Consider the following 16,628-nt stretch of genomic DNA (forward strand, 5'->3'; position numbering starts at 1 on the left):
TATTCCTTTATTTTCAAATGAATAAAGATGATTATAGTTATTATTCATATGACGATTCAATGAGGAAGTAACAGGAGCTATTGGAGAAATGGACATTTCAATCATTCCATTTTGCAATAATTAACTTACCACTTGCATTGGTTTGCATCTATGTTTTGGTGACAGATTTTTTTTGGCTTAAGAATTCTAGTCCCTGTTTATGTTTCATGGATAATGTCCCACAATTGACTTTCTAATTACTCTATACTGACATTCGGCGACTGGTGACTTTATGCCAAAAGATGAAAGTTTATCATTTTGTAGTGAACTAATCCCCAATTTACAATATTTAATATCTTATAACTTTATTGCTATGTTAATCAATAGAATGACAAAAATAAAGTGCAAAATTCAACAATGAAGTAATTAAGTTCGAATATCAGTTTATCGCACTCAAATTAATCTTTAAAATTAAATGTAAATGTATTTTGTACGGGAACAATATACATAATGTTTTGTGAAGAAGCAATATAATTTCATAAAGGATATTTAATTCCAAAAATTAGATAAATTGAAAGATAATTTTTTCTTGTATTCTAATAATAATCATTTTTTAATCATTGTTATTAAGTACATAATATTAAAGTTAATAAGAACAAGAGGAAAAAATAGAACAGTACAATTTATTTTTTATAATCATTATATTTTAACCCATAAGTTACAAATAAAGTCTCAAACAAACAAAACAAAAAAGAGAATACAATATTTTTTGATATGCAGAAACCAAGAAAAAAGTGAAGGAAAAAAACTAATTTAAAATTAATAAAGAAATAACAGACTATTTTTTATACAAGAAAAAAAATTTTTTACAATAAGACAATTATGCAATACATACTAATACTTAAAAGAGAATTTAAACAATTTCCCCAGGTACTCAGTAATATGTAGTCCCAAAAAATAACAAAAACATAGTAATGTTACCTTAAAATATACTTCAAAAAATGTCTGTTTCATGAAATAACAGAAGGAGACAGCTAAAGTTTAAAATACATTTGTGTTCTATTTTTTCATGTAATATATTATACAATAATGACTGCAGTTCAAACTTTACAAGTAAAGAAGAAAAATGTTAAGTAAAACTATATATAGCTAAATTGCCCTAGTCATTAGCTATACATATTCAAGCATAATTACAAAAAAAATCCAAAATTCCCAGGAAATAACACGGCAACAAAGAAAACCCCTTGTTTTAAAAATTAAGTTTTATGCAATTCTAAGTCACTTCAGAAATTTCTGAACAAACAACTCCATGTGTTTTGTATATTTATAAATAAAATTTTATATGCTGAATAATGCAGCTATATTAGTTTTAAAAAATGCAAATTCTTATTAGTTAGCTCATAGAATAGCTAGTTCGTGTGTAGAAATATTAATTTAATACATTCGTAAATGATTTCATAAATTATAATTCAAGAGAAAGTTATTCATAAGCAATAAGTAGTAAATGAGTTGTACTCTTTAATAGTAATATAACTACACAACTAAAATGTGCATAAAAATATTTGAACAGATTAACTAATAATAATTGAATACAATAAATTAAAATTCATACACCTCAAGTACAGCTATGAATCTAAAAATCTTAAAGAGTATAATTATCAAAGCTAATATTTTAAAAGTAACTGCAAGAAAATTTTATTAGCTTCTTCAGAAAAGGAATGTCCAATTTTGCATATAACAACTAATATTGATATCATATATCTAAAAAATTAAACTATCAGCTAGAAATTAAAAATGAACAGACAACATCATCAATGAGTATATCATTCAATACATACATACAAAAAAGGAATTATGATTTTAAATGTCTTTACTTTCTTAACATCAGCGAGATAGCTCAGTGCATATCTTTTTAGATATGTATTTTGAAAAATTACTGTAGCAATAGTGATTTAAAAAGTCCAGAATTTTTAATGGCCAGCCTTAATTCAATATTTTTAAGTTCATTATATTAAAAATATTATTTTTTGTAAAGATAAAATATATTAATTATTATAGATATTTTTTAATTTTCAATTCAAATTAACCTTCAAGGCTCTAATCTAAAATTTGGTGCAATTAGGTGTGAACAAAAAGAGCTAATTTTGATTCTCAGAATCATTCATGGTCAGAGCATCTGAAGGTTATTAATCAAGCAACTAAAATTATTTTCAGTACAAAAAATATATTATATAAATACTTTCAGTTTATCAGACTTACCTGATAAACTGAAGCAGCTTAAGTTGTCAAAATTTCTGTATTGTAATAAATTACAATTTTCTGATTTTAGATTAAAACTAGATTAAAAGAGGATTAATATTACATAAATTTGATATATGTATATGAAGTATCAGTTTTTGATTATTATGTTGTATGCTTTAAATTATATGAAATGAGTAAAATAATATTAAATATATTGATATTTGTCCATCGTTATATTTTTTAAGAGGCAAAGGAAAAAAAAAAAAAAAACTATTGCCATTTGAATTATAAGTCTCAGAACTGCAGATATCAGAAATAATAGGTAGATTTCTTAAGGATCCTTATATTACGATTATCAATAATGGTAAACATTAATTACATTTTTTACAAAATATACAAAATATAGTCAATATACAAATTATACAATAAGGGATCAACAAAAAATATACTCATACATTCAATAAAATCTAACAAAAAAATACATTACAGTTAATTTTTCACAAAGAAAAATCCTATTTTCATCAGTAACAGCCAGAAAATATCTACAATTTACTATATTAATTTACATAATTACCTAAATGAAAGAATTTTTAAAAGAAAATGTCACAATTTCATAATAGTTTTTGACCTTTAATGTGTACAAATGACAAAATTTTGAATTTTTGTATTAATTACAGTCATGCAAAAAACAGAGCATGATATATTGATTCTAGCGGTAATGATTTTTTAAAATTATGTTCACTACTTCTGACAGAATTTTTTTTAACAATAGCATAATGAGATTAAAATCTAGAACAGCTCTGAATTATTTAATTTATCTGAGAATTAGAAAAAATTTCAAGAAAAAAAAATTTAAAGTCAAAATGCAAATATATAATATTAAAATTTCATGAATGCAATTACTTCTAAAACTTTCCTCTAGACTCAACAATAGTAGCTACTGCCAAAATTTAACTTTTTTTTTTTTTACCAGTAAGAAAATTGCTGCTAAAATGCAGCAATATTTGGGCATTTCAAACATTCTTGCAGCAGTAAAGCTAATAAATAATCTTTAAAGGAAAAAAATAATCATTTTTAATATGCAAACAATAAAAATATTTTTGAATAAAATAAATAATTTAAAGAATAATTCAGAAGAAAATTTTTGCTTATGTAAAGTTTGGAGGAATAACAGATGATCTAATCTTGAAATAATTTTAAAACAATCAAGCAATACAATCAGAATTTTTCCCCGTTTTCATTGATTCTTGTAAATGCTGTATTTGGAATATTTGTTAAAATAAAATGAAAGGCAATATCATGATAATTCAGCAAACAATAACAAAAATGAAGAGAGCATTTACATATTGCTCTTTATAATGAAAGTAGCTACTTATAAATTAAAATCATTTGTTTAAAGCTTAAGCAGTTATAATCACTATTATCAAACTATAAATGAAAATGGCAATTTAGCTGGCTTCAGAAGATTTTGAATTGTATAAAAATTTACAAATTAGTAACTCTAACTTACAAAGACAAAATCTATTTTTAAATTTTAATAAAATACAATTTTATTATGTATAATAGATTTTCGAAAAAAATCAAGTACTTTATGAACCCTATTGATGTAATAAAACAAACTAGATGAACCACAAACATGAAAAAGTATTTTCATTATTATTATACTTGAAAATAAATAATTGTTCCAGTCACTCACTATCTGGATCAGATAATCCCATTGCATAATTATACGAACAACGGCGTCGTTTGGCTTCACTTTCAATTGGATTACCACTATCTTCATGAACATCATCCATTTCTATAGGTTGGTCTTGTTCAGTTTCAGATTTCCTAATTTCATCAAAGGCTCTGAGAATTCTTGGTTCAAAAGCAGTAACCTGACTTGGAGACTTCTCATTGCTGGCACAACTGCAGTTGCTGTCTGTGTTTACAGCACCAGTAGAATATCCGGTTGAAGTTGTTGATGATGAAGAACTGCGAATTCCAGAACAGGTACATAAAACGAAAGGTCTGTTTTGAACCAAAACAACATTTGCTTCGCCCCTATTATTATTAGCTGAAGAACTACTGGGAAGAGAATCTTCCGAGTCATCAAGCCACATCTCAGTTACTGCATCTAGACCAAATGCCCAGTGTCCTCGTCTCTTAGGAGAAGGCATGCAATGGTGAACAAGAGTTTCGGTGTATCTGGAGCTGAGGAGCCATCCCAAATTGTTTTCCAAGAAAGCTTTAAGTCCAGGAGGAAGCGTGATTTCTTTGAGTACGTCTTTTTCATCAGGAATTATTTCTCGAAGTCTGCTGCAGCAAAGGTATTGAAGAGAAGATGGGAAAGAGCAACTTCGAAGAATTCTCATGCTACTGCAGGCTGCTGTGGAAGATGCCATAGCATATAAAGTTTTCCCCTTCAATCCTCTGCTAGCAATACCTGTGATAATAGGAAACAAAATTTATCAAGGCACAAATGAAATTAATGCAATACAAGATCTCATTTTATAAAATTATTAATACTTTTTTGAATATTTTATTTAACAACAAGTTAAAACTACATTTGATGCTTTTTACTACATATATATATATAATACTTTTCGAATCCTGTCAGCTTTTTAATATGTAATATTATTTGTTGCGAAGCATGATGCAGTTTGAAGACAATGAAGATACTTTTAATTTCGTGACGTCGTATTTCATTTTGAAGAAGCAAGCATATGTACAAGCGACGAGCACACAGAACGACACAGAAAGGAATGAGGGAAGAGCTCTTGGACATTTTATCCCTGGTCTTATATAACCTATGATTTTGATAGGGAAAATATTTCTTTACAGTGCTAATGTATTATGAGATTTCGATAGGGATTTTCATTACAGGCGCGGAGAAGGTAGGGGAAACACAGGAAGATTTAAAAAAGGATTTTGCTTGATCAGCGGTATGTTATCTCTTCACGCGTAGTGTGGGAAAGTTAGATTTTAGCTGATTCAACAATTTAACAAAGCTTCTCTTGAATTAATTAAGTAGAGACAGTGGAATTGGATCACGAAATAAGAGAATATTTTTAGAATGAAGTTACTATGGGCTAAATTAAGATGAAGTTACTATGAAAATTAATTAAATTGAAATTAGAGTTAAAATATCATTACATATATATATATATATAAACTGTTTAAGAATAGGAACTACTTTTTCCTTTAGTGAATAAATTTAAAGCTGAAAATAATAATTAGTATGTATATTAATCAATCATATTTTCTCAATTTTTCTTTAAAAAACAATGCTTAGTTCACATTTCAATTTAATGTAAATAATGCATCTGACTGATTCATTCAAAACTAAATCCATAAGTAGATTTAACTTCCTTTCCTTTGCTATTTTGAAATGGTTTTAAGTAATCATGTGCAAATATTTGAGTACAGTTTTATCAAGCCATATTTTAATCTTAGGTTTCTAAGCATCATTTTAAATTGTAAAAACGAACATTATGAAAATGAATCATTCATCAATGTAATTAGATAAAGGGCTAACTATTTACAAAAGTTAAGCAGCAAATTATTTCAATCAAATTCCTAAAAAACAGCTTTACATCACAAATGATTAGCTTGAAGAACATTTAATTGGTTTTTGAAGCATGTTCAATGCAAAACTATATAATAATTATAATTTTTTTTTTATCTACTTTGAATGTTTTAAGCTGTTCAATGTGCACAAGAAATTAACATAATTTTGTATTAGCTGAAAATTGATAATACAAGAGACCTTATATGACAGCAGCTGTCAATGTAAAATTTCTATGTGTTACGAAATGGATGATATTTTTACGTAATTATATTTTTTCCTGCTACATTTTATTGAAAAAAACTTTTATCAATAAATAAAAGATATATCTGATTACTATTGATAAGAGTCAACAATTAGAAATTCAAAGACTTTTAATTGCATTTGTTAATATGCAACACATTGTTAAATTACAACATTAAAAGTTTAGAAAAAAAGTTTCTCAAACCTAACATCTCTCAATTTCTGAAAATTTATAACTGTTTTATTTGAGATGTAATTAATATGATTCATTACATATTATATAAAAGTGTTCATTTCACGACAATACAAAATAAGAACGCTCAAACAAGTACATATCAATATTTTCATTATAACAATAAATTATATAATAAATATTTAGGATTATATTTTCATAAATTTTTATTTTATATTAAGAATTTTATATTTTTATAATATCAAAGAATTAAAACCCAGTAAAGAAGAAAATAAGAAGTAAATCTACTAAAATATAACTATAAAAAGCAATTTAAATTAAAAGAAGTAATAGCCTTAAAAACAATAATGATTAAGAAATCATGTAGTTTACAATCCAATCAGAATTACTAGAAATAATTTTACTAATATTTTAGAAATTGCAAATACATTATATAAACTGTATAGCATAAAACAGGAAAATTAATGAATTTCTATACTATTACATTTCTGAAATATTACAAATATGCTTAAAAAAGATTCAACATAAAAAGATCTGCTACAAGCATATTATCATATATCAATAAACATATTTAATTTATTCCCTTTTATTTACTAAATAAAGCCAACTTCTATAACAGATAAAAATAAACATTTCATAATACTGCATACCAATTCACAATAAGAAAAACCATACCTTACCTAAATGTTTTTTGTTTTTATAAAATGATAAAGTCCCATTCCACATATCTAAATGAACACCAATAACACTCCCTTGTCCAAAACGAGTGCCATAATCTCGTGCTTCCCCATTATGATGAAATAAACCGGTATATGATAATCCCCAAGTTTTATTGTCATTTCCTAAGAGACTAATAAACTTGTCATGCACTTGAGACATATCAGCTTCTGATGTTCCAACACCTATCATCTAAAAACAGAATAAATAAATAATATCTTTAAGAATAGTAAAGGAAAGTGCATATCTATCTATTGGTATTCTATAGTTCAAATTATTTGATCTAGAGTTACAAAATTTAGAACAAATAAACTTTTGGAGAAAATGGGATTTTGCAACTTGGCAGAAATTTGTTTTGTTTTTTTAATTAAGAAAAAATTAAGCAAATTTTAGTATTTTCTGTGATAATTTTAAAAATATATAAAAGCACAAAATTGACTTGCCATTTCACAAGTTTAAAATAGCATCTTGATACAAATTTGGTTTTGCTTTGTCATAAATTATGACAATTTTTTAAAAACTGATTTTTTTAATAATATTTAAAAGCATATTTCATTGTTATACTGACTGTTTACATTATTTTATCGAATATTTAATCATGCAGTTGTTAACAGAAAATAAGAAAGAATCATTTAAATATTTCACAGTCAAAATGAGGAATAAGAAAGTAAAGCTTCCTTAGAATTGTGGAAGCTAGAAAGTAGATAAATCGGACAATTATTTTTTTTTATTAGCACTACGACATCATGGGCCTTGATTTCATTAGAATGGTTCATGTGCACAATGTACAAAACAGGAATAAGACTATTAAAATATAAAATTTTAATAATTTGTAAAAATTTAATATTTTGTCAAAGGAATTACGAATATAATGCTATGCCTTTGAGATTCAATTGAAATTGATCACAATCAAAATTCCATTGGCAAATAATTTATGAAAAGAACATTGCATAATATTACAGTCTATAAAGCTACATGGTCAGGTTCAGTGTGTATAAAAATTCTTTAAATTGAGAGTGTTAACTACATGTGTTGTCATGTCAATAAATTCAAGGGGATAGGAAAAATTTTAACACCAAATGTTCCTGTGCCTACTTTTTCAATGCAAACAGCCAAAGCAACTTAATAATTTTCTTTTAAAATATTACTAAAAATTACATTAGTTTCATTCAATTTTGTACTGATACTTATACTTGAAGCAGTAAACTAGATTTACAGATTGAAATACTTATTTGCAACTCTACTTAGGTTACAAAATATGAATCTTTTAAAAAAAGGACCTAAAGAATCATTAACTCTCAAAACAATCGATTTTTGTGGATCTATAAAAATGTGTTAGCTGAAAAAAGTAAATATTTTAAAGTGTCAACATAATAAAGGCTTAAAATATGAAATAAGCAATATAAAAAAAGCATTAAGAAGATTAAAAGTTATAGATAAAAGCTTTAATTTATATCAAAAAATTTAAGATAATTGCACGACGAATGACTAAAAGATATTCTTGTAACAAATAATATTTTAATTTATATGTTTAAAATTTTATCAAGCAATTAACTAGGCTTGAAAAAGGCAAAATCACATATGAATTTTATAAATGTTTCAGTGAAAGAACTAGCAGTTTCAAAGTTTAAGAAGAGAATAATAGAAAACAGCATAAAATTTTGTATTCTCACAAAATGGAAGATTACACAAAATACTATTACATTTTCATGAAATTATTTAAAATAAAATATAAAACAAAATTACCATGTCAGTTCCATAAACTGGAGATATCATTTTCACTTCCCAAAAGTACTGATCATCAGACATGGGTTGAGTTCCTCGAACAACAGCAGTACCACTACTGATATTTCTATGAAATTTAACATCTCGGTTGTTATTTAATAAAACTACAAAGTCAGTTTCTGGAGCATTATCCCATGTCCATTCAACATCTACAAATATATATACATAAATTTCAAATATAGAAATCATATAACTCTCAAAAACACACAATTTTAATGCAAGTTCAATTATATATAAGTAATAAAATTCAAAATTGGCTTCAATTTCAAATTTATTCTCTTATAATAATAATAAATTGTTACCCTGAAAAAATCTAATAATATTAGAAAGATTATAAATATATATATTTATTTATTCTCAATAAACAATAAAAATTTCATTTTTGTAAAATGTTTTTTTAAAAAATCCATACACGATATGTATTTATTGCAATATATTATAGATTATTTAGAGTTAAGATATGAAATAATTTATATATTTTAATTATTTTGCAGTTAAATCAACTTCATTTAGTTGTTTATACTAAAACTACAAAACCTTGGAAAATAGGAACTGATAAACACTGTAAAAAGAAAAATGTACATGTTTTCTAAAACAATCTTTTTCTGCACTCTTAAAAGTTCATACTTAAATTAGCTTTCTGAAAACAGTAGCAATTAGAATAGATATTTCAGATTATCAAATAATAGTTATCATAAAATAGTTTTAATCACCTCCAAAAAAAGTTTAAAATAACAATTATTTTGAAGGTTTTGCTTTCAACATTAGCAATTTAAGTTTAATTATACTGCTAATATTTAATATACATCTTTAAAAAAATACTTAGTGTTACTGACTTAATCACCTCCAAAAAAATTTTTAATTACCAATTATTTTGTAGGTTTTGCCTTCAACATTAGCAATTTAAGTTTAATTATACTGCTAATATTTAATATATATCTTTAAAAAAATACTTAGTGTTACTATTTCTTAAACATATTTCTATTAAAGTAATACAGTATATAAAATATTCACTAGCACTTTTAAAATAATTAGAATTAATATTATTGATTAAGTATAATTATTTATTGCATATTTTTAAACAAATGAATAAGTATACATTAAAAATGGAAAAGAATTAGTTATGAAATCACTAATTAGTAAATAAGAAGACTGGTTTAAGTTAGGAAAAAATAGCAATACTTGGCATTTGAATTTAGCATTTTGAATCATTTGCATTTTATGATATTTCAATTACTTATTTTGTCAAGGGCTATAATATTGCATTAAAATCATTCTCTATTAAAATAATCTAAGAACTTATTTGCCTGCAAAATTAATGCTTTGCCAACTATTTCTTTGCAGTAAATGTTTTTAATTTTTGCTTTTATTCTATTTTATTTCACAGTTCAGTCAATTTTTGTTAGATAAAATGGCTTATAATAGCAATTTAAAAAGGAGTTTATTATGTAATCACTAGTTTGCAAATCAAGTAAATTTAACTAAATCAGTACTTATTTTTGATTATTGCAAAGATTATACAGAATTAATAACCAACACAAAAATAATTCTAATTATGCAGTATTCATGACTGGGCCAAAAATACTTACTACTTGGCATCAGCTCTAACGTCTTCTTTAATATACTATCCAAGAATTGCTCACTTTAAGATACATTATTTCATTTTGTTAAATAAGATTAATGACATAATATAAAATATCAAGGTTTGAACTTCAAGCATTCTTTCAATCTTCCAAATATTACAGTCAATATTAGCAATTTATACTTAGATAAGTAACATTGTAGTAGCTAAAAATCTAAACTACCAACTCAATAATATTTGATAGTGACCAGGAGATACTATTTCATCTGCCAAAAATAGAGTTACTTACCTTATAGCAAAATAAATTGAATCAAATTAAATTTTTTAAAGTGTAAATTAGCAAATATAATGGTTAATCCATTCTTCATTAATACATTGTCTTCTCAAAATTATCCAATGTTCAACTTATAATGCACTTGTCAAAATAAAGCACTTTCATATATCATATACAACAATTCAAACTCCTTATTCAGGAGCTAAGAGTTAATTTTTTGAGTGCAAACTCATATACATTTTGCAACTTAACATTATAATACAAAGGAAAATTTGGCAAATTACAGCTTTTATACAATTGCTAATCAAATTTTAAATACAATTAAAGCTTTTTAATTAAAAAAAAAACACAGCATCTTAGAAATTAATTTGCAAATTTTAATTAAGAGCTCTCCCTCCTATTTTCAATTATTTGTCATCAATAATAATTTGAAGAAAGACTTTTATATAAGTTTTATTGTATACTGGTCAAATTTATTAAAATATTTGTAACTAAACTCATTTTTGAAAAGTAGCCTCATCTTGCTCTATTAATCAAAGTTATCGGTGGTTCATCCTAAGCACACTTCTATACATGCAACTTAATAAATTACTGTTAATATAAATGAATGCAAAAGTTCATTTTCATTCGAAGAAAACTTAATGCTACTGTTTCAATACACACACATATATAAATAATATTCTATTATTTACAAAAATAACTATTCAAGTTTCAATAGTACAGATATTTTTGGAAAATTCTAGAAATTTCTAAATTTTGATAAAACAATTACCATTATTTAAATAAATATACATACCATCGTCAGCTTCGAAAATTTCACTCGAATGATCATTTTTAACCCCAAATAAAGCTTCAATCAAAGATCGATGGCGCCCTAAATTAGGTGCAGATGTTTCCTGAATGAGGGTACGAAACATCTTTACTTCAGTATGGAACTAATTCATAATATACTAAATAATGTCTGAATAAATTGTCTAAAATACACCAGTTAATCACAAAGGTGGAATCAATCGTTTCAAAAACAAGTCGATATTCGATAAAAATAAACAAACGTCTATAGAAAAAAAACGAGATTTTGGTCACAGTAGACAGAAAGCGCGTACTCACTATAAACCAATCAAATCTCTACTGAAGAGAAATACTCCTTGCTGTAAGGATTACAGATTGACAAAATTCTGTTGTTTTTTTTTTATTTATAAATTATTATTTTTTATTATTATTATTCGATACACGATGAAGTGAATAATATTGTGTACAAATCACTTATCGATATTATAGAAAAATCAAATGACTGTATTTTTAAGATTTAAAATCAAATTTCACAACAATTTCATAGACAAATAACTTAAACTATCCAGGAAACTATTTGTTTCATTCATTTTTAATACAACAGAAAATAATTTAGTCTTCAATAAAACTTACATGCAATAAATTAAAATAACTAGAATAAATATTTATGTATATTTGCGGATCTGATATCAATGCTTCATATTTTTATTGTAAGGGCATAAACAACCACCCAGGAGTTAAAAAATAGTAGATTAATGGAGTAATGGTACGCTATAATTTTGCTTTAAAAAAATTAACTTTCACAGGAAATTTTAAAAAAAGAATCAAAATTACAATAAATAAATTATTCGCATGTCGTAAATAGTATAAACCATGAATAAGGATCTTCAATTTTGGTCATTTATTTTGTAAATAATTTCTTCAAATGGAAGACTTTGAAAGTTGGAAAAAGAGTAAAACTACCTCCTTCTTTGAGTCCTAATATAATTTTTAACTCGGAAAATAATAAAACATTCTTTTTGACCTAAAACGGAAGAATGCATCATCATTGAATTTTAAAATTAAAGAAGTAATACAGATGTAGGTTAATCGTTTGCTGTAATAGACAGATTGGCTCCATTCAAATCATTGGTCTGGACAAAATTTTGACATTTTGAAGAAATTGTAGGGAAAAACATGATTGGTTGACATAGAAATCTGGTAGGGAGGGGGGATTTCGCTTTTGCTTGTTTTCTTTTCTTTACATGCGGTGCGTGTATTTAGTTTGCTTTTCTTTTTATTTTGTGTTATTTCAGTGTTTCTCTGTTTGTATTCAACACTCTGAATGAATATTTTGTGTTTAGATATATATTTTATATGAAATTGTGTCTTTGTTTATTTTGTTATGTATTTATTGATTTAACTATTGAATAACTAGGAATTGACTTTTTGTATTCAAAATATTTTTAAATATCAGCCCATTGAAATGCAAAAATGGGTTAATTTGATTATTGTTAAATTATTTCAACATGTAAAAAATTGCATTATTTATTTATTTATTTTTATTATTTATTACAATATTTGACGTATTTTTTATCAGAAATATTTATCCGATTGAACATGTATCTATTGTACATATTTATTTCCGTTAAGTCTTTGCTGATTGTGTATAATAAAAGCTATTTTAATATTATTAGTTCTGCACCTTCCATGTTTATGTTCTAATATTTTGCTACCAAAGAATGCATATAATGAAAGTCATTTGTCAAGATGTTTTCTAGGAAAGGTGTTTTTTTTTTTTTTTTAATTGGATATATCAAAAATTTTATGTACAATATGAGAAAATTGAGTAGATTTATTTACATGCAAGCCAATTAATCAAATATTGTTGATTTAGAATTTTTTTCTGTTATTTAAAAGTATATTTTTGTTTCTCTTTATAATTTTTTTAATATTTTTTCCTTACAGGTTATTTATTAATATATTTATAAAATGCACTTGTTCTTGCATTTACAAATAATTTAAGTGGGGAAAATATCATATATTTATAAATTGCAATTACCTGTAATACTTCTATTTAAAAAAGTGTTTGCTTGAATAATATTCAATTTTGAAAATATTTAACAGATTGTCTTTTTCTTTAAAAAATTTTATTGTATATAAATATGTTTGTTTGCAATATAATGTAATCCTCTTTTTAACAATATATATTTTATTAATTCCCTAATTATCACAAAATATAATGTCTAAGTTTATGGATCAAGATTTTTTATTCAATATGTACATTTTGAAGTTTTCAAATTGATAAAAGTATCTTTCTTGTTAAAAAAAAAATTTTTTTTTGAAAATATATTTTCTCACCTATTTATTATTTAAATGGCTTTTTATTTTTATTATTACATAATAAATAATTGTTTTTTATCATCAAAATTTCTTAATTTTTCTCTATACATTCATGAAATTTTTACTTTTGAATGTCTATTGTGGAAATATTTCTATAACTATATACTCTAAATATATTTCTGTCCCATTGCTAATTGTGGCATTCTTCACATTTAGACTTATTGTACAGTTTTGTGAAGGTACATTATTAATAACTTTTTTTATTTATTTTGTTTAGGGGGTTCTCGTTTTCCTGGGAGATACATCTAAGAGGCTATTGCATTTTACTTAGAAACATGGATCCTTCTGATTAAATTCAATATTAATAAAATATTTCATTTGACTCTCTGTGAAGCTTTAAATAAGATGATTTAGTTGAAATAATATTAAAAACAAATGTTTTAAAAAAAACTTTTGGTGTATTAATAATTTTTTAGTATGCTGCGTAGATATATATAATAAAATTTTCACTCTGCATCAATTTTTTTTTTGCTTATTGTTTTAGTATGATTCAGAATTATAATCAAATTAAGAATGCTTCTTTAACTATATAGAAGTTTCTTTTATATAAACTTTAAAGAGAGTTGATTTTATTCAAGAGAATAGCAAAAATGCAGAAATTTTTTTGTTTATATGTAATATTTTCATCTTATTTCTTCTCAACATAGCAAATAAATTATATGATTATTAAAAATTTTATTACAAAAATAATATTTTCTATGGAAATCAACAATAATCTATTTAAAAAAGATTATTATCATAACTATATCATAGTTTTTTTAATAATAAATTTATATCGTGTGATAAAAAATATTAAATAATGCATTATATCAAAGAGAAACTTTTTTAATCGTAAATATTTTTAAAATTTTTGTCTATGTATTATTAATTAGTATTGCAGATATTAAATTTGAATCTATATTTTTATTTAAAATTTTTTTCTTGTTTATTCTATTTATAATTAACCTTTCGTATATTTTCTTCAAGCAGGTATTCATTCGACTGAGTGGCTGTCTTCTAATGATCTATTCAGTTGTGGAAAAAGTGCCTCAACTCATCTTGTTAATCATTTTAGATTTAAGCAAAAAGAATCAAAATTGATAAATTTAAAAGTGCTTCCTAATATATCTAAAATGTGTCAAGTTTGTGGTAAAACTTTCACTCGTCAAAGTAGTTTGGTTGATCATATGAAACTTCATACTGGTGTAAAACCATTCAAATGCAGTTATTGCAGCAAAGCTTTCTCTAAAAAGTATAACTTGCATGTTCATGAATTCACCCATAAAAAACACTCTTTAAACTTGAACGGCAATTGAATGTAATATTTGTGCAAATTAATTTTGTTTTTAAATTTATAATTTCCTGCTTATTTTATGAAATGTTTTATATATATATATATATATAGTGAGCTGAAATTGATTAATAAATAGAGTCCTATTTAAATTTTCCTCTCAGAGAACAAATGTACTATTTTTGTATGATTGTGAAAATAAACTATAGTGATACATTTATCTTAAAATTAAAAATATATATATATATATATATATATATTGGTAATTTAGTGTTTCCTGGAAGATTTTCCATAAAATTTTGTTTCAAAATAAGCTTAACAAAATAAAAATTATTCATGTTGATAGTATTCTTTTAAATAAATATATAAGTAAATTATTATGAACTGTATTATATATTGTTATAATTTCCTGTTATAATCTAAATAATTTTTTATTCATATTTTTTTCCAGGTATTTAAATTTTAGTTTTATTGTTTAATATTTTGCTGAATAGAATTTGTTTACTTTGCGTTTAAGTATGAATTAAAAGTAATTTCTTGTATTTTGATTTACTTTATTTAATATGGCCTACAGTATTAATTTTTCTTTTAATTTATTGTGTACTTAAGTTCTTTAATTTATATCTTGTTAATTCATGTTTCAATATAAACTGTCACAAAGAAATTACATACTTGAATGATTCTTCTTACTATTTTGTATAAAATGAATGTTATTGCTAATATTCAATTCCACTACTAACATACGTTATATTACATTATAATCATCCCAAATATGGTTAAATCCTTGCTAATTCTGCTAAGTTTTAATTGAATATTTCCCATCTCAAGTGCCAGCTTTACTGTATTAATACTCTATTAAATTGTGAAGTAGCTATCAAAAATCATATTAAAGCTTCAAAAAGATTGCAGTTTTACAAATCAATATATAACATTAAAAAATCCATAATGTATAATTTGTTACTGAAATTTTGAAGCATAAATAATTATTAAATTGATGAAATGTAAAATAGTGCTGGTATTTTTATTCAGCTATTGCATAATCTATTACAGCAGTTATTTCTGAGTGAATATTAAAAACTGTTTCTTTAATAGTTTTCAAAACCTTTAGGAAACAAAGTTTCATTCTTCATTAATTTATATTTAAGAACTATGGATTTTAACTATTAAATTTGTAAATTTGCTTTATAATTTTTAATATGACTTATTATGATTTAAATACAGTTTTTTCAGTGGTATTATTATTCAAAAATAATGTGAATACTAAAATAAATAATAACATTATATGTTAAAAAAATAAAATTTTAATAGAAATAAATGTATTGAAATTTTTTAGTTTAACTTTTCTTAGTAAGGTAGAGAGTAGAAATTTTTTATTTCAATTATTTTTCACTATTTAATCTGTAATTCATTATTCATTATTGTAAAAATAATTGAACCTAAAGATTGATTTTTCTTCAGATTCATTATCAGGTTGAGTTCTTTGTTTGAAATCAGAATTTTTATAAATAAACTAAATAACTGACAATTCTGTAAATATTAAAATAGTCTACTGTCATTTAAAAAAATGCAAAAGTGTTAAAGATTTTAAAACTCTTGCATCAGAAATTTAGTGAACAGTCAATTACA

At 24.2% G+C, this 16,628-nt stretch overlaps 1 protein-coding gene across 1 annotated transcript; it reads right to left on the reverse strand.

The window, feature by feature from the left end:
* Positions 1 to 695: 695 nt before the first annotated feature.
* LOC129984548 (SPRY domain-containing SOCS box protein 3-like) lies at positions 696 to 11,678 on the reverse strand. The gene is made up of 4 exons (XM_056094457.1): positions 11,358 to 11,678; positions 8,667 to 8,854; positions 6,884 to 7,112; positions 696 to 4,645 (listed from the first exon to the last, which is right to left on the reverse strand). The coding sequence occupies exons 1-4, from the start codon at positions 11,476 to 11,478 to the stop codon at positions 3,909 to 3,911; spliced, it is 1,275 nt and encodes a 424-aa protein (XP_055950432.1). The 5' UTR covers positions 11,479 to 11,678; the 3' UTR covers positions 696 to 3,908.
* Between the last annotated feature and the right edge of the window lie 4,950 nt (positions 11,679 to 16,628).

Source organism: Argiope bruennichi, chromosome 9 (assembly GCF_947563725.1).
Source record: "Argiope bruennichi chromosome 9, qqArgBrue1.1, whole genome shotgun sequence".
In the NCBI taxonomy this organism is placed as follows: Eukaryota; Metazoa; Arthropoda; class Arachnida; order Araneae; family Araneidae; genus Argiope; species Argiope bruennichi.